Source organism: Nannospalax galili, unplaced genomic scaffold, assembly GCF_000622305.1.
Source record: "Nannospalax galili isolate Female #2095 unplaced genomic scaffold, S.galili_v1.0 scaffold675, whole genome shotgun sequence".
NCBI classification, from domain to species: domain Eukaryota; kingdom Metazoa; phylum Chordata; class Mammalia; order Rodentia; family Spalacidae; genus Nannospalax; species Nannospalax galili.
The window spans coordinates 1,424,225-1,448,250 of NW_008337205.1; the positions used below are offsets into that span (position 1 = coordinate 1,424,225).

At 48.5% G+C, this 24,026-nt stretch overlaps 2 protein-coding genes across 3 annotated transcripts; one reads left to right on the forward strand and one right to left on the reverse strand.

The window, feature by feature from the left end:
* Positions 1-1,350: 1,350 nt before the first annotated feature.
* Positions 1,351-10,692, reverse strand: Znhit1 (zinc finger HIT-type containing 1). 2 transcript variants are annotated; one of them, XM_008832309.3, is made up of 5 exons: positions 10,561-10,692; positions 4,170-4,340; positions 2,038-2,117; positions 1,729-1,898; positions 1,351-1,626 (listed from the first exon to the last, which is right to left on the reverse strand). In XM_008832309.3, the coding sequence occupies exons 1-5, from the start codon at positions 10,577-10,579 to the stop codon at positions 1,605-1,607; spliced, it is 462 nt and encodes a 153-aa protein (XP_008830531.1). In that variant the 5' UTR covers positions 10,580-10,692; the 3' UTR covers positions 1,351-1,604. The 2 variants fall into 2 exon arrangements, with proteins under 2 accessions (XP_008830531.1, XP_008830530.1); XM_008832308.3 differs by lacking the exon at positions 10,561-10,692 and adding an exon at positions 9,648-9,976.
* Plod3 (procollagen-lysine,2-oxoglutarate 5-dioxygenase 3) lies at positions 10,533-23,512 on the forward strand. The gene is made up of 19 exons (XM_008832306.1): positions 10,533-10,879; positions 11,209-11,300; positions 11,394-11,530; positions 11,628-11,791; positions 11,924-12,036; positions 12,166-12,229; positions 14,330-14,427; positions 14,635-14,736; positions 14,881-15,006; positions 15,131-15,252; positions 15,448-15,552; positions 16,409-16,534; positions 16,779-16,920; positions 17,025-17,138; positions 17,224-17,292; positions 18,878-18,982; positions 20,226-20,372; positions 21,857-21,982; positions 23,065-23,512. The coding sequence occupies exons 1-19, from the start codon at positions 10,771-10,773 to the stop codon at positions 23,218-23,220; spliced, it is 2,217 nt and encodes a 738-aa protein (XP_008830528.1). The 5' UTR covers positions 10,533-10,770; the 3' UTR covers positions 23,221-23,512.
* Positions 23,513-24,026: the final 514 nt, after the last annotated feature.

Consider the following 24,026-nt stretch of genomic DNA (forward strand, 5'->3'; position numbering starts at 1 on the left):
TTACTACCATCCCTGACAACCTGGATTGGTACTTGGATCCATAGGTGGAAGGAGAGAACTGATGCTTGCAAATTTTTCTTTGACCGACACATGCATATGTGGTACACACACACACACACACACACACACACACACACACACACATAACACATGCATGTGTGGTACACACACACACACACACACACACACACACACACACACAATAAATGCTTTTCAAAAATATTCAAGAAGAAAACATAAAGCAACCAATAGGAGGTGAGGACAATGGAGGTACAGCACGGCACCTCACAGAACACCACAGCTGACCTGGCTGGCTAGGTGTGGCTCCCCTTCCTCCCTCCCCACTTCATGTGTGTCCCTCCTAAAGGAAGCTGTGAGCTCAGGTGATCAACTGGATGACCACCCTGGACAGAGGAGGCATGACAAGGGTACACAAGTAGTTGTGCTCCCCTGCTTGGATCCCCAAATCAGTGCTCAGGGTCCATTTGTAGGAGGATGTAGGGTCTTTCGAATCTCCACACTGGCTGGGGAGCCAGCTGAGTGGGTAATGGTGCTTGCCACGCAAGCCTGATGAACTAAATTCCACTCTTAGAACCCACATGAGAAGCCAGACACTACGCCTTGCATATGCACTCTCAGGACTCCTATAGCAAGAGAGATGGGGGAGAAAACAAGACTCACAGAGAAGCTCAGGGCTAGCTAGCCTGAAGTATACTGAGGGAGGGGCAGAAATGAGATCCCCTGCCTCACCAAGGGGGAAAGAGGGAACTGACTCCTGAAAGCTATCATCTGACCTACGCACACACACACACAAATAATTTTTTTTCTTTGAGATAGGATCTCCCTGAAGTGCCAGCTGGCCTGGAACTCTCTATATAGACCAGGCTGTCCTTGATCTCAGAGATCTGCCTGCCTCTGCCTCCCAAGTGCTAGTGTTAAAGGCATGTGCCAACCATGCCTGGCATAAATATTTTTTTTAAAATTAAATATTCATTTTATATTCATTCATGTTCAGACATATATAAAAGAAGAATTACCAAAAAACAGCACTTGAGAGGTGGAAGCAGGAAGGTCAGGAGTTCAAGGCCACCCTCTGATACACATGGAGTTCAAGGCCAGCTTGGGTTACGTAAGACTCTGTCTCAAAAAAACAAACTAAAGTAGCAGCAAATAAAGGCACAGATGGCAGTGCACACCTTTAATCCTAGCACTCAAGAGGCAGAGGCAGGTGGAACTCTATGAGTTCAGGGCTGGCCTGGTCTACAAAGTGAGACCTGTCCAAAAAAAAGGTAGTTAGCATGAGTAATGGACCTTGACCCCTCATCCACAAACACTCAAAAACCAGCAGGCTCTTTGTTCCAGCCAGGCCTTTTATTATCTCAGTGCTCTGTGGGCTGGATCCACAGGAAAAAGTCTCAGTGGTGTGTGTGGCCCTCCCTCGTGTGCAGGACATGGCTCTGCTGGGTCAGTAGGCAGCTCTTCTCTGTCCTTGCCAATGAACTGGGCATTGGACTACGACGTGGACATGCTTCCTCTCTGGGATGTTAGATCACACTGTCCAGGGGAGTAGGGGGTGGAAATACTTCTTCTCTGCGATACTAGATTCATACTGTCCACTTCAGACACCTGTAGAGAGAGGGGAGGTGGGATTCACTGATTGAGGGGAGGTGGTCCTGGGAGGCCACATGGAAAGAGGCTGGGGGTGTAGGTAGGTGTGGCTCAACTCACCTGGTCTCCTGATGGGTGCTCAGGCAGCGCACGGTGCAGTACCGGGCCCCACAGCTCACACAGGTATATGGTGACGGGAAGCCACACACAGCACAGAAGGGGCGCTGGGGCCGGGATGGGGGGCCCGCACAGGCTGTCAGGTAGTTGGGACCCTCGGACACACTCAGGTTCTGCAGGGATGTAGGGTTGGGGGACACAGACACTGTGACTTCTCCACCCTGCTGTGTGGCTGGCATCCATCAGGGCAGGAAGAGCATAGGTTCACCCCTTCACTGTCCATGGCTCCCCCAAGGCTGACCCCTCTCTCACCTGCTCCTCCAGCAAGGCCTGGAAGTTTTTTCGAAAGCGAAGTTTGAAATGGTCACCTCGAGTTTTCTTCTTTTTCTTTCCTGGGGGTCAAAGGCAATGAGCTGCTGGATGGCCCCTGAGACAGGTGGTGAAGAATACAGTCTCTGCCCCTCCCCATCTGCCTCTGCTCTGCACTTCTCCAATGCTGATCCACTGCCAGCATCTTACAGCTCTTTGCCTCCATCGTTTTATTTCAGGAGAAAGGTCCTCATGGAGCCCGGGCCGGCCCTGAACTCACTATGTCACTGAGGATGACCTTAAACTCCTGATCTTTCTGCTTCCACCTCTCAAGGGCTGGGATTACAGACATGTGCACTTCACCCTGTTTATGTAGTGCTGGGATGGAGCCCAGCATGCTTTGTGCAAGCCCTGTGTAGACCAGGCTGGCCTCAAACTCTTGGCATTCCTCCTGCCTCTACAACTGACCTACATCCCAGTCCTTCATAATTTTTTTTTTATTGGGGGTCAGACACATTTCACCATAGATAACGACACCTAAATGGCAGTATCAAAAAGCAAAAGTGTCAGAACCAAAGAGTAAACAGTGCTTTTCCTTCTGGTTTTTCTCTAAGAATCAAGACCAATGATCTCTGAGTTCATGCCTATATAATTCTTAGCAGAGGAACCGGTTACATCTGAATTGGACAAGAACACAATTTTGCCTATGGGACAGCAAACAACTAGGAAGCCAGTTAATGTATTCTTTTTTTCTTTTTAATTATTTCTTGACTATTTATTGATTTTTTAAAATTATTTTTTTTTATGTGTATTAGTGTTTTGCCTGCATGTAGGTAGGTATACCCAAGCATGCATGCAATACCTATGGAGATCAAGGAGGGTGTCAGATTCCCTGGTACTGGAGTTGTTAGCAGCCATGTGGGCTCTGGGACTCAAACCTGAGTCTTCTGGAAGAACAGCAAGTGTTCTTAACCATGGTGACGTCTCTCTAGCCCCAATTTATTTATTTTATGTATATGAGTGTTTTGCCTGCATGTATATGTGTACCACATGTGTGCAGTGCCTGAGGAGACCAGAAGAGGGCATCTGATCCCCTGGAACTGGAGTTAAAGACAGCTGTTGGCTGCCATGTGGGTGCTGGGAAACCTGACCCAGGTCCTCTGCAAGAGCAGCCAGTGCTCTTAACTGCTGAGCCATCTCTCCAGTTCTGCTTTTTGGTTTTTTTTTTTTTGGGGGGGGGGGGTTGTTTGGTTTTTGTTTTTTTTTTTTTTTGGTCTTTTTGAGACAGGGTCTCCCTGTAGCCCCAGCTGTCCTGGAACTCACTTTGTAGACCAGGCTGGCATTGAACTCACAGATATCCGCCTGCCTCTGCCTCCTGAGTGCTGGGATTAAAGACGTGCACCACCATGCCCAGCTAGCTTTTTGTTTTTTAACATAAGGTCTTAAGATATAATAACCCAAGCTGGCCTGGAACTCACTGTGTAGACCAGGCTAGCCTCAAACTCTTGGCATTCCTCCTGCCTCCACCTCCTGTGACTGGGACTCTAGGCCTACACCATTATACCTGGCTACTCCATCTTTTTTACTCCACACACATGAGGAAACTGAGTCATAGAGAGGCGAGCAGCTAGCTGTTCCCAGCACAGGAGCGGGACACGAAGTAGCTAGCAGTAGCCAGTAGTAGTCCCAGGCTGCCTGCCTGCTGGGACCCTTCCCAAGTGATCTTCCATGGTCTGACCCCTTCCCTCAGCCTTGTCTACTCTGGCACAATGACAGGGATATTTTCATATTTTGTATTATAAAGATACACTTGGGCCAGTGAGATGGCTCAGCGGGTAAAGGTGCTTGCTGTCAAGTCTGAGGACCTAAGGTGGATTCCCTGACCCACAAGGTAGAGAGAACTGATTCCCATAAGTTGTCCTCTGACCTCCATACACACACCATGGCATGTAGATGAGTACACACACACACACACACACACACACACACACACACACACACAACCACCACATTCAAGGTGAAAAATAAAGTAACCATTCAATTTCCATCCTTGCTTATTGGCATCCCCAACTGACAGGCAGCAAAGTGGCTCTCATTTCAGTTACATTTTCTACACCCCTTGCCCCCCGCCTCACCTGTTTCTGCGTCATCATCAAACTGAGGCAGCCGCTTGCCTAGCTGAGGGAGGCCTGCATGGGGGTCATCCTGGAAATTGTCATTTTCTAAGGCCTCAAGCTGTCGGTTGATCCGACGTTGCCGAGCAGCCCGGTCCAGCACCCGACGCTGTCCAGGATCCTGGGAGCGAACTAGATATGGGAGGATGAAGAGAGTTATGGGGTGTAAAGGAAACAATGCTGGGACAGCAGGGCCTGGAGCCACAGACCACTGGTCGCATCCCAATCACTATGCTCTGGGAAGTTCCCAGCTCCTGGCCCTGCTTGCTTCCCAGCTAAGTCTTTTAGCCCCTCATGTTAACTTCTAGCCCTCCAGGCCCAGCAGTAATTGCAAACACAATAATGGCTCCCAAAACATGGGCTAGCGAGAGGACTCAGCAGGTAAAGGAGGTTTGATGTCAAGCCTGACAACCCAAGTTCAAGCCTCACGACCCACATGGTGGAAGGAGAGAACTGACTCCTACAAGTTGTTCTCTGACCTCCACATGCACATGCACATCCACACAAATACACATGAAATAAACTAGATATAATTTAAAAATAATAATAAAAGCCCAAAACAAAGGGGTCAAAATTAAAAAGCAAAATTTCCTACTATCTCAGTTAGACCCTAACTACTTGGTGACCCATCCAGTGACTGGATGGATGAGATGCTGCAGGGATGCTCAGTCTTAAAATGTCTGCCATGCAGGCATGAGTCTGGATCTCCAGAATCCATGTAAAAGGCTGGTACAGCAGTGGATGAAACCCCAGCCCTAAGGGAGTAGAGACAGGAGGATCCCTCAGGTTTGCTGGCTAGCTAGTCTTGACAAACAGGTGAGCTCCAGATTCACTGAGAGTCTGTCATCTCAAAGACTAAGGTAGAAGGCTGGAGAAATGATGATTCAGTGGTTAAGAGCAATGGCTGCTCTTGCAGAGGACCCAGGTTTGGTTCCAAGCACCAATGTCAGGTGGCTCATACCTGCCTGTAACTCTTAGCATCAGTGGGTCCAACGTCTCTGCCAGCAGTCCCCTTGTGTGTGTGTGTGCACACACACACACACACACCCCACTCATAATTAAAAATAAAATCTTAAAAAATAAGGTGGAAGCCGGGCATGGTGGCACACGCCTTTAGTCCTAGCACTCGGAGGCAGAGGTAGGCGGATCTCTGTGAGTTCAAGGCCAGCCAGGTCCACATAGGGAGTTCCAGGCCAGCTGGGACTACAGGGAGACCCTGTCTCAAAAAGACCAAAAAAAATAAAATAAAATAAAAAAATAAAGTGGAGATTGACAGAGGAAGGATACCCAATATTGATCTCTGGCCTACACAAACACACACATTCAGGATACCTGTGACCTCCTAGGGCAAAATCCAGTGTGCATTTCTAGAATGTTCCATCAGCTTGAGATGCATCTCTATACCCTGTGACTGCATTGATCACCTTCCTTGGAGTAAAAGAATCCCTCTGTTCCCTGGGGACACTCCCAGCTGTCCTCCTCCCTCATCGGCTACGCTTCCTTGTCTCGAATCTGAAGTCCCCTCATACTTGGGCCATCTTTGCCTGTCTGTCCTCTTTTTGTTAATACCCTTTTTTCCACTGCTTGCTTTCCCTTACTTCTTTTGACAGGGTCTCATGTAGCCCAGGATGACCTGGAACCCACTAGGTAGCTGAGGATGACCTTAAATTCCTGATCCACCTGCTTCTACCTCCTGAGTGCTGGGATTACAGGTATGCACCCCCATACCTGGTTTATGTGGGAATTGAACCGAGGGCTTCGTGAGCCCTTGAAATGCACTCTACAAATCGAGCCACATCCTAAGCCCTTCTTCCTAGCATTTCTTTCTTTAAATTTGATTTAGTTTATGTGCATTTGTGCACATTCCTCCTTGCAGCATGTGTTCGGAGGTCAGAGGACAACTTGCAGGAGTTGGTGCTCTCTTTCTCCTTCCTGGGGACTGAACTCAGCTTGTTAGGCTTCAAAGGAAGCACCTTTACCTGCTGAGTCATCTCACCTGCCCATTCTTGGTATCTCTAATCCAAACACGAAGCTGTCATCCCAAAGCAAATCACTCCTACTATGCCAGCCTTGGGCCAGAACCATCCCATACCACAGAACAGGCTGCAGGACTGACCCAGATTATTATTCTACAACTACAATGCAGATCCTCTCCTTCCATCTGGCCTGCTTCCCCTGACAGATTCCTAATGGAGTCAGGTGGAGATCCATGCCAGAAACCCAGGAGACACAGAAATATCTTCCTCATGACTGTGTCAGTTGTGGTCCAGGTTCTGATAATTCCACACAAAGTATCTCTGCTCATGAGACAAATACTTATTAACCACTAAAGATAACAAGGGTGGCAGTAGTAACAATAGTTACTTTATGGAGACTTGTGTTTTTTCTTTGTTTGAGACAGAATCTCACTATATAGCCCTGTCCTGGAACCCTCTATGTAGACCAGGCTGGTCTTGATCTCACAGAGACCCACCTGTCTTTGCCTCTGGAGTGCTGGGACTAAAGGCATGTGCCTTTAGTGCCACCACATCGGGCACTATTAAGAGACTTAGGATGAGGCAGACACTAACAGTCAGCCCTCTGTATCCATGGGTTCCATATCCACAGATTCATCCAACCCTTTGGAGTGAAAATGTTTATTAAAAAAAAAAAAAAAAAAAAAAAAAAAAAAAGATGGCACCCCATGTAAAGGCACTTGCCAAAAAGCCTGACAACCCAAATTTGATCCCCAGGACCCACATGGTGGAAGGAGAGAACTCATTCCCACAAACTGCATTAAGTAATAGCTGCGGTGGTGATGCATGTCTTTAATCCCAGCATTTGGGAAGCAGAGACAGGCAGATCTCTGTGAGATTGAGGTCAGCCCGGTCTACACAGTTCCAGGCCGGCCAGGACAATACAGTGAGACCTTGTCAAAAAATAAATAACAAAAAATAAAAACGAGTTGTGAAAGTTGCTCTCTGACATCCATATACAACTTGTGGCATGTGTGCATCCATAAGTAAATATTAAATAAACAAATTTTTAAACTGTTTTAAGCTGGGGGTGGTGGTGCATACTTTTAATCCCAGTACTCAGGAGGCAAAGGCAGGTGGATCTCTGCCAGCTTGGTCTACATAGAGAGTTCCAGGCCAACTGGGGTTACAGGGAGACCCTGTCTCAAAGGACCAAAAAAAAAATTTTTTTTTATAAAAGCTAGGTCTAGTGGTACAGACCTACAATCCCAGCTACCTGGGAGGCTGAAGCAGGAAAACTGAAAGTTCAATGCTAGCCCACACTACAGGCATTGAAATCCAGCCTAAGAAAATTTAGTGAGAATCTATCTCAAAAAAAATGAAAACAGGCTGGTCATGCTGCAGTAAATAATCCCACTCTCATGCTCATGATAACGACCCTAGTGAAATTCAGTGGGTCGGGCTGGAGAGCTGGTTCAGTGGTTAAGAGCACTGGCTGCTCTTGCAGAGGACCCAGGTTTGGTTCCCAGCACCTACATGGCAACTCATAACTAACTACTTGTAACTCCAGTTTCAGGGTATCCAACACCCTCTTCTGATCTCAGTGGACTCCTGCACACACAAGGTACTTATTTATACACTCAGGCACACATACATAAAATAAATAAATACTTAAAAAAATAATTCAGTGAGTCATAAAATAAAAATAAAATAAAAATGAAAGCGCTGGGTGTGGTGGTGCATGCCTTTAATCCCAGCACTGGGGAGGCAGAGGCAGGCGGATCTCTGAGTTCAAGGCCAGCCTGGTCTACATAGTGAGTTCCAGGCCAGCTGGGGCTACAGGGAGACCCTGTCTCAAAAAGACCCCCCCCCAAAAAAAAAGCAAGCAAGAGGAGGAATCAGTTGAGAATAAAGGGTCCAGAGGAGATGGGAGGGAAATAAGAGAGGGTCATGGGGGGCGAATATGACCAAAGCACATTATATACATGTATGAAATTGTCAATAAAAATATTTTAAAAGCCAGGAATGGTGGCACATGCCTTTAATTTCAGCAACCAGAAGGCAGAGGCAGGGGAAATCTCTGTGAAATTGAGGCCAGCCTGGTTTACATAGTGAATTCAAGGCTAGTGGGGCTACAAGGAGAGCCTATCTCAAAAAATGCACACACACACACACACACACCATTTTTTTTAATAGAGCTGGGGATGTAGCTCAGTAGCAGAACACTTAGCTAGCATGTGAAAGGTCCTGGGTTCAATTCCCAGTCCTGTAATAAATGAACAAATGAATGAATTTAGACTGAGATTCAATAAGACCAAAATTCACTGTATATTTGAAATCTGACTAATGTCCTCCACTGAAGGACAGGATAACATTCTGGGGGGAGGGAGGGGGCTGGAGATAGCTGTGCAGTTAAGGGCATTGGCTGCACCTGCATAGAACCCAGATTCAGTTCCCAGCACCCACATGGCAGCTAACAACCATCTGTAACTCCAGTTCCAGGGAATCCAGCACCCTTTTCTGGCCTCCTCAGGCATTGCATGCATGTGGTGCATGCATTGCATACATGCAGGCAAAACACTCATACACATAAAATAAAAATATAATTAAAAGTCTTTGATAGACACAGTAATCCAAACTCATAATCCCAACATTTGGTTTTTCAGGGAACCAACTTCAGGGCCTCACACACATTAGCCAAGTACTCTACTAAATGATCCAGTCTGCTAATCCCAGCACTTAAGAAGACAAGGCAGATGGGGCTTTGACTTTTGAGGCCAGCCTGGGCTACATAATTAGACTCCTCTCCCCAGCAGGCCAGTTTCTGTTACTATTTCTCTCCAAACTATGAACCTCTCTTCCTAAGTGAACTGCTTTTCCCAGCTTTCCCCATGGCTCCTGCGGTTTCAGCTCGGAGAAGTTCTGAACTCCCAGTGAGAAAAACCATAACTAAATACTTAAGGCTCAATCTAAAACATCCCGGTGTGGTGGAGCTCACTTTTAATCCCAGCACTGGGGAGGCAGTGGCAGGTGGATCCCAGGGAGATCGAGGCCAGCCTGGTCTACATAGCAAGTTCCAGGCCAGCTGGGGTTTCATTGTGAGACTGTCTCAAACGAAACATTTAAAAATTAAAATTAAAGAAATTACAGGGGGATGAAGTTGGGGTGTAGGTTGGAGGGGTAGGGACGCTCAAGTCCAGACTTTTGATTTCTTAAGCTTTCTCTGTCTCCTCCATCCCGGAAGCTGGGTTGGGTACCACTCTTTACCGCACTCAGGTTCTGGAATGGCCAAGATCTTTCTCCCTCTCCATCCCCAGCGCCTGGTTTACAGTAGGTACCAATAAAACATGAATGATTCGTGGATCGCCCCAACGCTGGGGCCTGAAAGCCTGTGAAGGGATTTGACACAAATAACCGGAAGAGGAAATCAGTTTGGATTCGAACTTGGGATGCGGAAAAGGGCGAACCGCTAAGGCTCACCTACCAGAGGGTTTCTTCTCCACCATTTGTGTAAACAGCTGCCGGAAGAGACTATTGCGCACGCGTACTAAGCCACCCACTTTGGTCAAACAGCCATCCCTTCCGGTGTTGGCGTAAGCTTGTGCGCATGAGCAAAGTCATTCCCGCACCGTTTTGGCGTCACGACGTGGTGTTTTCCTTGGAGATAAGCAAGCTTTCCGCCATCTTTGATAGGGGCAAACCTACTTCCAGTTTCATTGTGGCTGTGCAAAAATTTGAGACCTTTTTGCAATGGGGTCACTTTTTAAAAAGTGGTCCCAGGTGTACAGCTTTAATCCCAGCACTCGGAAGGCGGAGGCAGGCGGGTCTCTGTGAGTTCGAGGCCAGCCGGGTCTATATAGCAAGTTCCAGACCAGCTAGGGCAGCAGGGAGACCTAAAAGAAAAAATCCGTACCTCAACCGTAACAAAAGAGTGGTGGAACTGGTCCGTAGAGGAACGTAATTGTCTTGGGTCGTTTTGCAGGGGCCAGTGACCAGCTCTGGACTTTGTCCCTACAGTGAGAGATGGCCCAGGCTGGAATGGGCCACCCCGAAAGTTCTGAGTGGTTCTTTCTACAAAGTTCCACACGCAGCAGTCCAGAGGCGACCCACTTCCAGCTCCCCGGCATCTCCCTGCCTATCACCGCCGCTCCGCGCGCCCCCACGGCCTACCTCTCCCATCTTCCACACAGGGCAGTGGCCAAGACCCTCCCCCACGTGCTTGGACCCTCCCCAGAGTCACAGTCCACTCTCCAGTTTCGGATTCCTCATGGGGAGGGGACACAGCCCACCCGCCCCCAGCCCCAGCTCGGGCTCCTCCCCATCCCCATCCCCATCCCCATCCCCGGCGTCCCCGGAGCTCCCATGCACGCGGCCGGCGCCCCGGGGACAATCCTGGCCTTGTCTCGCAGTCTGCATCTCGGGCTTTCTGTGGCCTCCGGTTACGCCTTGTTTTCCAGGGCGGAGTCCCACCCAGCTCTGCTCCTCCGTTCAGCGGGCGGGTCTGCAGCTCAGGTTCCCCTTTCCCAGAATCTTCTCCCTGAGTTGGAGTTCAGGCGCTGAGCTCAGCCCTGTGCGGGCCTGGGTGTTGCCTAAGCCTGCGCCCGACCATGGCTCGGACCAGCTGGGGACCCCGACTTCTGCTGTTGCTGCTTCCGCTCTTTCTGCCTGTGACCCCTGCCTCCGATCGTCCCCGGGGCGCCAACGCTGTCAACCCAGGTGAGAACCCCGGGAAAGCCGGTGGGCACAGGGCTTTACCCTACTGCCAGCCTGGGAACCAGAGTCAGGCGCTCCAGGTTCCAGTCTCCCCCTGACCCAGTTCCTCACCCCACTCTGAACTAAGGATTCCAGCCTCCCCAAGCAAACAGATCCCTCCCACATTCCTGTATGTTACTCTCACCCCACCTTTGCTGGGGTCCAGATAGCCCTGGATGGGAAGAATTTAAAAAGGGAACTGGGAAAAATAGTCGTGATAGGGAGCACACAGGGATAAACACGTGGGACGCAGAGCTCTTGGGTCTCAAGTGCCAATTCCCGGCTTGTGACAGACAAATTGCTCATAATCACTGTGGCCACGGCAGAGACAGAGGGATACCGGCGTTTTCTGCAGTCGGCAGAGTTCTTTAACTATACTGTACGGGTGAGTAGGGGACTCCTGGGAGAAGTTGCATCCTGGGTGCCTGAGTCCCCATGAGTGAACTCCCTGGCATGGGGATGGGGTCTTCCCCCACAGACCCTCGGCCTGGGGCAGGAGTGGCGAGGGGGTGATGTGGCACGAACAGTTGGAGGAGGCCAGAAGGTCAGATGGCTAAAGAAGGAAATGGAGAAATACCAAGACAGAGAAGACATGGTCATCATGTTTGTAGACAGGTAAAGGGGGTCTCAGAGGGGAAGAGCGAGCATAAAGAGAGAAAAGGATACTGCGGCTCCTGGTGGCCTCCTGCTTATCTTCCCTTTCCTTGCCCAGCTATGATGTGATTCTGGCTGGCAGCCCCTCAGAGCTGCTGAAGAAGTTTGTTCAGAGTGGAAGCCGCCTCCTGTTCTCTGCTGAGAGCTTCTGTTGGCCAGAGTGGGGGCTGGCAGAACAGTACCCTGAGGTGGGCACTGGGAAGCGCTTCCTCAACTCTGGTGGTGAGTGGGAAAGTACCAGAGACAGAGGGGGCCCTGAGTGGTGAGGCATTGCCTGCTCCCGAGGGCCTGAGGGTTGGAGAGGGCAAGTGGAACCATGAGAGTCTTGGGGTCTACCTCTCTCCTGTCCCCCAGGATTCATTGGATATGCCCCAATCATCCATCAAATTGTCCGTCAGTGGAAATACAAAGATGATGACGATGATCAATTGTTCTACACACGGCTGTACCTGGACCCAGGGCTGAGGGTAGGGAAGGGCAGGGAATAAGGGCACCCCCGAGGTTGAATGGAAGCAAGGCATGATGGGTGTTAGAGAAAGATATGGTGTCCCCTGACCCCCTTCAGTTAACCAACCACTTCATCTCTTCCCATTCAGGAGAAACTCAAACTTAATTTGGACCATAAATCCCGGATCTTCCAGAATCTCAATGGAGCCTTAGGTGAGGAAGAAGGTGGTCAGAGGTGGGTGATAAGGGATTCCTGCTGGAACTGGACTGGTCTACAGCTCAACAGTGTGCTAACTTCTTCATCTAACACCTAAGCTTATTACATTGTAACAGTAGTGGGGTTGGGGGTGGGGTTGTGGCCTAGAATGTCCCAGTGAGGGGCTGATGACATGGCTCAGTGGTAGAGCACCTGCCTAGAATGTCCCAGTGAGGGGCTGGTGACATGGCTCAGTGGTAGAGCACCTGCCTAGAATGTCCCAGTGAGGGGCTGGTGACATGGCTCAGTGGTAGAGCACCTGCCTAGAATGTCCCAGTGAGGGGCTGGTGACATGGCTCAGTGGTAGAGCACCTGCCTAGAATCCCCCAGTGAGTGACTGGGGTTTGACTCAGTGGTAGAGGACTTGCCTCGTATATAATTTGCAGTATCACCATAAAACAAAAATACAAAACAAAGTGATTAGATCTCATATATATACCAGGCACAGGCTAAGGCACTGGGTCAGGGACTCTGTGATTTCATTAACACAAGCCTTCTACCAGCTGAAATCTCAGAGCTCAGAAGACTGAGGTGGGAAGATCTCAAATTCTAGGCCAAATAAATTTTTTTTCTAATGTTTACTTATTTTATGTGGGTGTACACATGTGCCATGTGGAGGTCAGAGGATAACTTGAGAGAGTCAGTTCTTTACTTTCACCATGATGTGGGTTCCAGGCATTGATTTCAAGTCATTAGGTTTGACAGAAAGTGCCTTTACCTGCTGAGCCACCTCCCAGGCTCCAAGCTAGCATGTTAAATAGTGATGAAAGGAGAGAAAAATACTCAGGCTTGGTGGCCCATGCCTTTAATCCCAACACTCAGGCTCCAGAGGGAGGCAGATCTTTGTGAGTTCAAGGTCAGCCTGGTCTACATAGTGAGTTCCAGGACAGCTGGGTCTATAGGGAGACCCTGTCTCTAAAGAGAGAAAAAAAAAACAAAAAAACAATGGGGCTGGAGAGATAGCTAAGTGGTTAAGAGCACTGAGTCCTCTTGCAGAGGACCCCGGTTCAGTTCCCAGCACCCACATAACAGCTCATAACCATCTATAACTCCAGTTCCAGGGGATCTGATCCCCATTTCTGCCTTCCACAGGCATTGCATGACATGGGTGCATTTACATATATGCAAGCAAAACACACATACACAAAAGATAAAAAAAAAAAAAAATAGATTTTTTTTTTTTTTTTTGGTCTCCCTTTTGAGACAGGATCTCCCTATAGCCCCAGCTGGCCTAGAACCCAGGCTGGCCTCAAACACACAGGGATCTGCCTGCCTCTGCTTCCGAAGTGCTGGGATTAAAGGCATGTGCTACCACGCCTGGCCTAGATAAAAAAATTTTTTTTTTTTTTTGTCTTTTTGAGTCAGGGTCTCCCTGTAGCCCCAGCTGTCCTGGAACTCACTATGTAGACCAGGCTGGCCTTGAACTCACAGAGATCCGCCTGCCTCTGCCTCCCAAGTGCTGGGATTAAAGGCATGTGCCACCATGCCTGGCCCATAAAAAAAATTTTAAGACAAAAAAATTTAATTAAAAAAATTTCTGTGGGGCTGGAGAGATGGCTCAGTGGTTAAGAACACTGTCCTTGCAGAAGACGTGGGTTCAAATCCCAGCACCCACATGACAGCTAACAACTGTCCATAACTCCAGGGGATCTGACAGACTCTTCTGTCCTCCCAGGGCATTGCACACATGGGTGCACTTACCTACACGCAGGCAATACACACATACACATAAAATAAAAATAATAAATAAAATGTTTTAAAAAATTTGTTAATAAAATTGCAGCTTAACAGCAACTTTAAAAACCCCCAAATTCCGGAGTTAGGGGAGGAGTTAGATGGGAGGGAGTGGGTGTGGATTTGATCAAAACACCTTATATGCATGTATGAAATTCTCAATACATTTTTTTAAAAGTTAAAAAAAAAAAAAAAAACCCAAGGACCTTTTGACCCACACACTTCTCTGTCCCCTAGAAAAGATGGCGCCCCAACATGTAAAGAACTTATTGCTTTGCAGTTCCCAAATAAAGGGGCTTTAAACCCTTCCCTTTCTTCCTCAGATGAGGTGGTCTTAAAATTTGACCGGAATCGTGTGCGCATCCGAAATGTGGCCTATGACACTCTTCCTGTTGTGGTCCATGGAAACGGTCCCACCAAGGTGCCCCCTCCCACTGCCCTCATCCATTGCCTGCCTTAAGCCCTGGGCACCCCCAGCCCTTCTGAACGGTCAGTCATGCTCGGTCCCAGCATCAGATGTGCTGTGACACTTCCTCCTCACTCTGTCCTTTCCCTGTGGTAAGCCCAACTTGCCTAGCATCTGTCCTAGGAGTCTTCCACCTGAGTCACCCACCCCATATCTTAACAGCTGCAGCTCAACTACCTGGGGAACTATGTCCCCAATGGCTGGACTCCCCAAGGAGGCTGTGGATTCTGCAGCCAAGACAAGAGGACACTCCCGGGGGGGCAGGTGAGAGAGGTGGTCAGGGAGTGAGCAGGCTTCAAGGCCTCAAGTACAAAGCTCCTGGGTCCCTCATCTGGCAGGGTAGCCAGTGAGGGTTGGGCAGGGGGAGGCCTGGGCTTCCTGTAAGCCTTGTCCTGTGATGTCCTGCAGCCTCCCCCCCGGGTGCTTTTGGCCGTGTTTGTGGAACAACCCATGCCGTTCCTGCCTCGCTTCCTTCAGCGGCTGTTGCTCCTGGATTACCCTCCTGATAGAATCTCGATTTTCCTTCACAACAATGTGAGGCACCAAATCCCTCTGCCCCCCACACTCCTTCCCATCTGTCTGACCCCTTATTCCATCCCTTAGGCACCATCCCTTTGCCCTCAATCACCCCTCATCCCTCTCTCATCCCATCTTTTAGGAGGTATACCATGAACCTCACATTGCAGATGCCTGGCCAAAGCTCCAAGATCATTTTGCAACTTCCAAACTGGTGGGGCCAGAGGAGGCCCTGAGTCCCGGGGAGGCCAGGGACATGGCCATGTGAGTCTCCACAAACCTTTACACTTCCTTTCCCTCATCAACTGCCACTGATGGTAGAGACCCTGGGGAAGGAGACATCCCTCTGTTGTCCTTTACTCAAGGTTGGGAGAGTCCCACCCATCCCACTGTCCTCTTACCCCACCTTGGAGTCCCATTTGGGCAATATCTCTCCATCTTTTGGTTGGTCTCCTCCAGGGACAGCTGTCGGCAGGATCTTGAGTGTGAATTCTACTTCAGCCTGGATGCAGATGCTGTCCTCACCAACCAAGAGACACTACACATCTTGATCGAACAAAACAGGTAGCCAAGCTAGGCTTGGTGGCACACACCTTTAATCCTAGTGCTCAGGAGGTAGATCTCTTGAGTTCAAAGCCAACTTGATCTTCATAGAAAGTTTGAGGCCATTAATAACACCCTGTCTCAAAAAAACCCAAGAGGGCTAGAGAGATGGCTCAGTGGTTAAGAGCACTGGTTGCTCTTAGAGAGGACCTGGGTTTGGTTCCCAGTACCCATATGATGGCTAACAATCATCTGAAAGTCTGGTTCCAAAGGATCCAGCATCTTCTTCTGGCTTCCTCAGGCATTGTACAGCATGGGTACATTGTATAGCATGTAGGCAAAACACTCATATACATAAAATAAATAAGTAAAATTTAAAAACAACAGATCAGCACTCAGGAGGCAGAGGCAGACGGATCTCTGTGAGTTCAAGGCCAGCCTGGTCTACTAGTAAGTTCCAGGCCAGCTGGGGCTATGGGGAGACCCTGTTTCAAAAAGACCAAAATAAATAAATAAATAAATAAATAAATAATACAGGCTGGAGAGATGAGATGGCTCAGTGGTTAAGAGCACTGGCTGTTCAGTTCCCAGCACCTAACTGGCAACTAACAACTGTCTGTGACTCCAGTTTCAGGGAATCAAACATCCTCTCTGGCCTCTGGACATTGCATGCACAGGTACACTTACATACATGTAGGCAAAACACTCAAATAAATAAATTAAAAAACCAAAATGAGGTAGCCCACCCTAGTCATCTGTTGAACCCCGTGAGAGTCCAGGAGTTCTACCCTATCCTCGAGGGGACAGGGGCTGCCACAATTTTGTCCCTCCTTGGCCCAGGTCCCCTGCCTAGCCCTCCCTTCTGTTTTGTCCACAGGAAGGTAATAGCCCCCATGTTGTCCCGTCATGGCAAACTGTGGTCCAACTTCTGGGGTGCCCTGAGTCCTGATGAATACTATGCTCGGTCCGAGGATTATGTGGAGTTGGTGCAGCGGAAAAGAGTGTAAGTCCCACTGGGGTGTCCCACACAGGCACCAGACTCCACTGGTCCCTGGTCCATGTGGTAGACACAGTATAGCTATGGGTAGGGATTGGTTATGGACTGGGTGGTCATGTTCATCAAGGATGTTGAAGGGACTTCAGGTTTGGGGACCTGGGGTACCCCCAAGAGAAGGAGCTGTTGCAGTAAACTGAGCAGAAACTGGGGGTACTGCCCATCTGGCTGACCAGAACTCGGGTACCTGCAGAGGCCTGTGGAATGTGCCCTACATATCCCAGGCGTATTTGATCCGAGGGGAGACCCTGAGGACAGAGCTGCCCCAGAAGGAGGTGTTTTCAGGCAGTGACACTGACCCAGACATGGCCTTCTGTAAGAGCCTTCGGGACAAGGTGAGTGGGGAGGTTGGCTTGGGGGCAGGACCTGGGGACCTGATGTTGTTTGGGACCACAGCCTCCCACAATCCTCCACATACCCGCCTCCTGCCCCACACCAGGGCATCTTTCTCCATCTCAGCAATCAACACGAGTTTGGCAGGCTGTTGGCCACATCCCGGTATGACACAGATCACCTGCACCCCGACCTCTGGCAGATCTTTGACAACCCTGTGGTAAGTGGGGACCTACCATAAGAGGAGCAGCCCAGGGTTGGGCTTGAGGAAGTCTCCACTCAAGTGTCCGAACTCTTCCCTACAGGACTGGAGAGAACAGTACATACATGAAAACTACAGCCGGGCCCTGGATGGAGAGGGGCTGGTGGAACAGGTGAGCTACTCCCAGGAAGACCATGACCAGGATTGGTGGGTTCCAAGCTGAGTTCCCAGGGGTTTGATGATGCTGCCAGGTCAAGAGAGAGGTGAAGAGCCACACTTGATGGTACATGCTCTAATCCTAGAATTCCGAAAGTTGGAGCAGGAGGATGGAGAGTTCTAGGCTAGCTGGGACTACATAGTGAGTTCCAGGCCAACAAGGGCCACATAGCAAGACCATGTCTCAAATGATAAATAACTAAATGAAGCTGAGGAGATGGCTCAGTGGTTATGCACTCACCATGCAAGTATGAGGACCAGAGTTAAGATCTCCAGAACTCACATAAGTGCTGGGTGGAAGGTAGAGACGGAATCTCCCGAGCAAGTTGCCTAGTGAGACTGGTCATATTAGGGAGCTCTGGGTTTGATTGAGAGACCCTGCCTCAGTGAATAAGGTGGAATAAGGATGATTTCAACATCATCTTCAGGGCTCCACAGACATATGCACATTTGCACAAACCCAAATCCATACATATGCAGACATACACACATGCACACACCACACACACACATGAAAACCAACAAAGGTGTGGTGGTGCACAGCTTTAATCCCAGTACTCAGGAAGCAGAAACAAGAAGATAGGACAGTCAGGAGTTCAAGGCCAGCCTTAGACACATAGCAACCTCAAAGCCAGCCTGAGCTGCTTAGTGGGACCTTTTCTGAAAATAAATACAGGACTAGAGAGATGGCTCAGCAGTTAAGAGCACTGGCTGCTGTTGCAGAGGACCCGAATTCATTTACCAGCAGCCACATAATGGCTAACAACCCTTCATAACTCCAGTTCTAGGCCATCTGATGCCTTCTTCTGACCTCCACAGGCATTGCACACATGTGGTGCACTTACATACATGTAGGTAAAACACTCACATATATACAATAAAAATAAATAAATTTAAATAAAAATGATAGCTGGGTATGATGGTGCATGCCTTTAATCCTAGCACTTGGGAGGCAGAGGCAGGTGGATCTCTCCGAGTTCGAGGCCAGCCTGGTCTACATAGTGAGTTCCAGGTTAGTTGGGGCTACAGGGAGACCCTGTCTCAAAAGACCAAAAAAATAAAATAAAAAATTAATAGACAACCTGGAGATCTCAGTTGGTAGAGTGCATGTCTAGCATGCACAAAGTCCTAGGTTCAATTCCAACACCAAATAAAACCAGCGTGTGGTGGTACATGCCTGATCCCAGCACTCTAGGAGTGGAAGCAGGAAGATCAGAATTTAAGACCAGCTTCAGCTACATAGTAAGTTTGAGTCCAGCTTGGGATATAAGAGACCCTTTCTCAAAAAACAAAAAAAAAAAAAAAACATGAAGGAAAAGATCACTGCCTGTCCTGCCATCTGTACCCCATTCCTGCTCTCTACACAGGCCTCTTCACTGGCTACTCTTCCCCTACCAGATGGGGGTGGCAGTGGTGGGGAGAGCTACCGAGGGAGCTAAGGTCAAAGTTCCTCTCCTGTCTACCTCCTCTCCTCCCTGCATTCTCCCCACTACCTGCTGCTTTGTATGACTGTATCCCTGGTTTCTCTACCCTGTCCCCAGCCATGCCCAGATGTGTACTGGTTCCCACTGCTGACAGAGCAAATGTGTGATGAGCTGGTGGAGGAAATGGAACATTATGGTCAGTGGTCAGGAGGCCGGCATGAGGTGAGGGGTGACAGGGAGGAAGGAGGGACAAGCTGGGGACGATGGAGGGATGATGGAATGGGGATATAGAAGGGAGCCTAGGAGTATGACATTTCATTTGTTCACTCATTCATTCATTCATTCATTCATTCATACGAGTTACTTGTCTTGTGACAAAATACCTGACAAAATCAAGTTTAAAAAGAAAATTTATTTTGGCTCACAGTTTGAGGACACAGTCCATCATAGTGGGAAGGCATGGCAGCAGGAGTGTGAGGCAGCTGCTCACATCCCATCCATAGTCAGCAAGCAGAGAGAGAGGAATGCTGGTGGTCAGCTTGATGTCTCCTTTTTATTCAGTCCAGGATCCCAACCTGTAGGGAACTACCTGCAGTGGGCAGGTCTTCCCTAGTTAGCCTAATCTAGAGAGTCCCTTATGACATGCCCCGAGGCTTATCTTCCAGGTGATTCTAGATCCCTGTCAAGTTGAAAGTCAGGGATCCATCACACAGAGTCCCTTTTTAGCAAGCCAAAGGTGTAGATAGTGTGAGTATATTAGAAAATTCCTCTGGCCAGAGCCAAGCAAGGTAGTTTGGCCTAAATGTCAGAGGGTTAGAGGGATTTATGGGAGAGGTGACAACTTAGCAGAGACTCAAAGACCCAGCAGTAGTGAACCTGGCTAACAAATGGGACAGAACACTTTTTTTTTTTTTTTTTTTTTTTTTTTTTATTAGTAAAGAGCAGACTTTTTTTTATTACCAAAACATTGCTGCACATTGTAATACTTTGTCTGTCTAGGAAATGGGCTTTTCCAAAAGAAATGGATATAGGTGGTTTTCTTTTTTCTTTTTTCTTTTTTTTAGAAGAGCAGACTTTTTATTACCAAAACATTGAGAACACTTTTTCTAAAGAATTATTTTATTATTTTTTGATGTGTATGAGTGTTTGCCTTCATATATGTATGTGTACCATATGTGTGCAGTGTCCTCAGAAGCCAGAAGAGGGTATCAGATCCCCTGGAACTTAAGTTACAGATGGTTGTTAGCCTCCATGTGGGTGTTGGGAACTGAACCTGGGTCCTCTGCAAGAGCAGCCAGTACTCTTTAACTGCTGAGCCATCTCTCTAGCCCCGTAACACTGTTTTCAGATGGAGGGAAGGAACTAAGCCTTATGCCTAGAGACCACAGAAAGAGGCTGGTGTTGTGCCTCGAGGGAATGGGGGATAGCTGAGGAATGAAGGTATCTCAATGTCTGTTGCCTGCAGGATTCCAGGCTGGCAGGAGGATATGAGAATGTGCCCACTGTGGACATCCACATGAAGCAGGTGGGGTATGAGGACCAGTGGCTCCAGCTACTGAGGTCATACGTGGGGCCCATGACTGAGCACCTGTTTCCTGGCTATCACACCAAGGTAGGCAGACCCAATCACTGCCATCTCCCCCTTTACACACCTTCATCCAGAACAGAAGGTTCCACATAGACCCTGTCTTGAGCCTCTGTGGCAACTGGTGTTCCATAGAATTGGGGCCCAGGATTGGTATGTGCTTGGAAGGAAGCTGCCAAGCTGAGCCCTGTGGCTGGTTTACTATAGTTAACAGTGGGGTTCTTGGGTGTGGTGTCACACACCTGTAACCCTAGCACATGGTAGGCTGAGATGGGAAGATCCAGAGATAAAAGGATAGCATGGGCTGTACAGTGAGACCCTGTCTCAAAACAAATCAGCCGGGCATGGTAGCTTAGGCTTTTAACCCCAGCATTTGGGAGGCAGGGACAGGTAGATGGCTATGAGATTGAGGCCAGCCTCGTCTACATAGCAAGTTCCAGTTTAGCTATCTGGGGCTACAAGAAGATCCTGTCTCAACAAAAAAAAAAAAGAAAAAAAAGAAAAAAGAAATTAAAAAAAAAACCCTACCCAGAAATGAAGAGCTGGGGATGTGGGTCAGTTGGTAGAGTACTTGTCTGGCATGCACAAAGCTCTGGGTTCCATCCCCAGCACCAGATATACCAGTGGTGGGAGTTCAAGGGTGACACATTCCTATGTGCACTTGGAATTGAGAAACAGGAGGATCAGGAGTTCAAGGTCATTCTTAGCTACATAGTGAGACCAGCCTGGGATACATGAGACCCTGTTCAAAAGAAAAAAAAAAAATGGATCTAAGGAGATAGCTCATTTGGTAAAGTGCTTGTCATGCAAACATAAAGACCTAAATTCAAATTCTCAGCACCTATTTAAAAAGCTGGGCGTGGCTATAATCCCAGCAGCTGGGGGAGGCAAAGAGATGGATCCATGGAGCTTGCTGGCCAATCAGCCTAGCATTATCAGCAAGCTTCAGGGTCAGTGAGAGACTGTCTCAAAAAATAAGATAGAGGCTGGGCATGATGGCACATATCTTTAATCACAGCATTTGGGAGGCAGAGACAGGCAGCTCTGTGAGTTCAAGGCAAGTCTGATCTATATAGTGAGTGAATTCCAGACCAGCCAGGGCTACATAGTGAGACCCTGTCTCAATCAATCAATCAATCAGTCAATCAATCAGTTAATCTCTGTGAGTTCCAGGACTATGTAATGAGAGTCTCTCAACCAACCAACCAACCAATCAATCAATCAATCAGTAAATCAATCAGTCAATCAATCTGTGTGAGTTCCAGGCCGGCCAGGTCTACATAATGAGACCCTGTCTCAATAAATAGATGATTGATGATGATAGATGATTGATAGATAGATGATAGATAGATAGATAGATAGAGTAGGGATTGATAGAGGAAGACACCCAACATCAACTTCTAGTACATACACACACACACACACACACACACACACACACACACACACACACACAGAGGACTCCCTGCTATCCTTGCCCTCCCTGCAGTTTCTTCCTCCTATCCTTACAGACCCGGGCAGTGATGAACTTCGTGGTCCGCTACCGGCCTGATGAGCAGCCATCTCTCCGGCCACACCATGACTCCTCCACCTTCACCCTTAACGTTGCCCTCAATCACAAGGGTGTGGATTATGAGGTAAGTCTGGGGCACTTTCCTGCCCCAGGTCACTGCTGAGTGCCTCACACACACAATTTGTTTCTCCACCCTGTCCCTTAGCTGCCTTCCCAGCCTCTGGCTGGGCCTTCTCCTATGTCCCAGTTTACTTTGAAGGTGTTATCTCTTGGGTTGGCTGCCTCCCCTACCCGCTGCTCCCAGTGTTTGTATTGGTTACTTTTCTTGTTGCTGGGGCAAAATACCTGACAAAAGCCAGGTAAGGAGAAAGCCACTTTTGAGCTGGCAGTTCAAAGGTGCAGTCCACCATGGTGGGAAGGCATGGTGGCAGGAGCGTGAGGCAGCTGCTCACATGGCATCCACAGTCAGGAAGCAGAGCGATGAATGCTGGTGCTCAGCTCACTTTCTCCTTTTTATTCAGTCAGGACCTCAGCCCATGGGATGGTGCTGCCCACAGTCAGGGTGGGTCTTCCCTCCTTAGTTAACTCAGTCTAGAAACTCCTTCACAGACATGCCTAGAGGCTTTCTTCCATGGAGATTCTAGATCCCATCAAGTTGACAGTTAAGATCAACCACCATGGGAGATGGCTCAGTGGGTAAAGGAATTTTGCCTAGAAGCCTAAGGACCTAAGTTTGATCTCTGAGACCTACAAGATGGAAGGAGAGAACTGACTCCCCAAATTTGTCCTCTAGCCTCTACACTTCTCTACACCCCTCTACATGTGTGCTCTCTACACACAGACACACACACAAATCAGTTTTTTTAAAAAATCGGGCTGGAGAGATGGCTCAGTGGTTAAGAACACTGGATACTCTTGCAGAGGACCTGGGTTCAGTTCCTATCACCTACATGGAAGCTCACAACTGCCTGTAACCCAAGTTCAGGGGATCCAACACCCTCTTTTGGCTTCCACAGGCATTTCATGCATGTGGTGCATTTACTTACATATAAGCAAACATACATATAAAAGGAAAATAAATTTTTAAAAATTAAAAAAATTAAACACCACATAGCCCATGTGTTTTGCCTTGCCAAGCCCTTGATTGACATCTCTCATTCCCACGGCTGCTAACTTTACTTTTCTGCCCCCTCTCATCCCCTATAGGGAGGTGGCTGCCGATTCCTGCGTTACGATTGCATTATCTCATCCCCAAGGAAAGGCTGGGCTCTCCTGCACCCCGGCCGCCTCACCCACTACCACGAGGGCCTGCCCACCACCCGGGGTACTCGATACATCATGGTGTCCTTCGTTGACCCCTGATGCTCAACCACTCTGCCAAACCTTTGCTGCCATTGTGCCTCATTGTGGGGGCTGGGTCCCCGTCCTCAGAGACAGAGGACTCTGCCCTTCTCCTCACTTCCTAAGTGTATGTCTGTGTGCCTGGGACTGAATGTGTTGCCCCCACCCACAGCCCTCTTGGGAAGCACTTGGAGTTCTCCACCACCTTCCCACTGGCCCCTAAGGGATGATGGGGAATAGGCTTGTGAGAGTTCCCTGCCTGATAAATTATTAAGATTCCTCAGCCTTATTCTCAATAAAGGAGTGTTTGTAATTGTTGAGTCCAAGACTCAAATATTTAAATATTGTGGTTAAGAACACTGGTTGTTCTTGCAGAAGACCCAGGTTCGAATCCTAGCACCCACATGGCAGCTAACAACTATCTGACAACCTCTTCTGTCCTCCGCGGGCATTGAATGACACGGGTGCACTTACCTACATGCAGGTAATACACGCATACACATAAAATTTAAAATATTAAGTAAAAAAAAGTTTAGTTTTAATTGTGTGTGTGTGTGTGTGTGTGTGTATGGTGGTGGGTATGGAATCCAGAATTTATACATGCTAGACAAGCTGTCTACCACTGAGCCATACCCCCAAGCCCCTCACTGGGGGATTCTAGGCAGGTGCTCTACCATGTAGTCACACCTCTGTCCCTTAGGGGAGTCTATGTAGCCCCCCTCTGCTGCTCAGTAGCTCAGTTATACCCAGAGACTTGGCCAAACTTTGTTGTGTAGATTTTTTTTTTTTTTTTTTTTTTTTTGGTGTCTTTGAGACAGGGTCTCCCT

Excerpts from the sequence above, each read along its gene's own strand:
- Znhit1 (XM_008832308.3), bottom strand. The coding sequence starts at position 9,669 with ATGGTGGAGAAGAAACCCTCTG. Across the intron at positions 2,118-4,169 it reads TGATGATGACGCAGAAACAG|GAAAGAAAAAGAAGAAAACT; the intron begins GTGAGGCGGGGG and ends TTTGACCCCCAG. Across the intron at positions 1,627-1,728 it reads AGCACCCATCAGGAGACCAG|GTGTCTGAAGTGGACAGTAT; the intron begins GTGAGTTGAGCC and ends CTCTCTCTACAG.
- Plod3 (XM_008832306.1), top strand. The coding sequence starts at position 10,771 with ATGGCTCGGACCAGCTGGGGACCCCGACTTCTGCTGTTGCTGCTTCCG. Across the intron at positions 18,983-20,225 it reads GGTCAGGAGGCCGGCATGAG|GATTCCAGGCTGGCAGGAGG; the intron begins GTGAGGGGTGAC and ends TGTTGCCTGCAG. Across the intron at positions 20,373-21,856 it reads TTCCTGGCTATCACACCAAG|ACCCGGGCAGTGATGAACTT; the intron begins GTAGGCAGACCC and ends CTATCCTTACAG.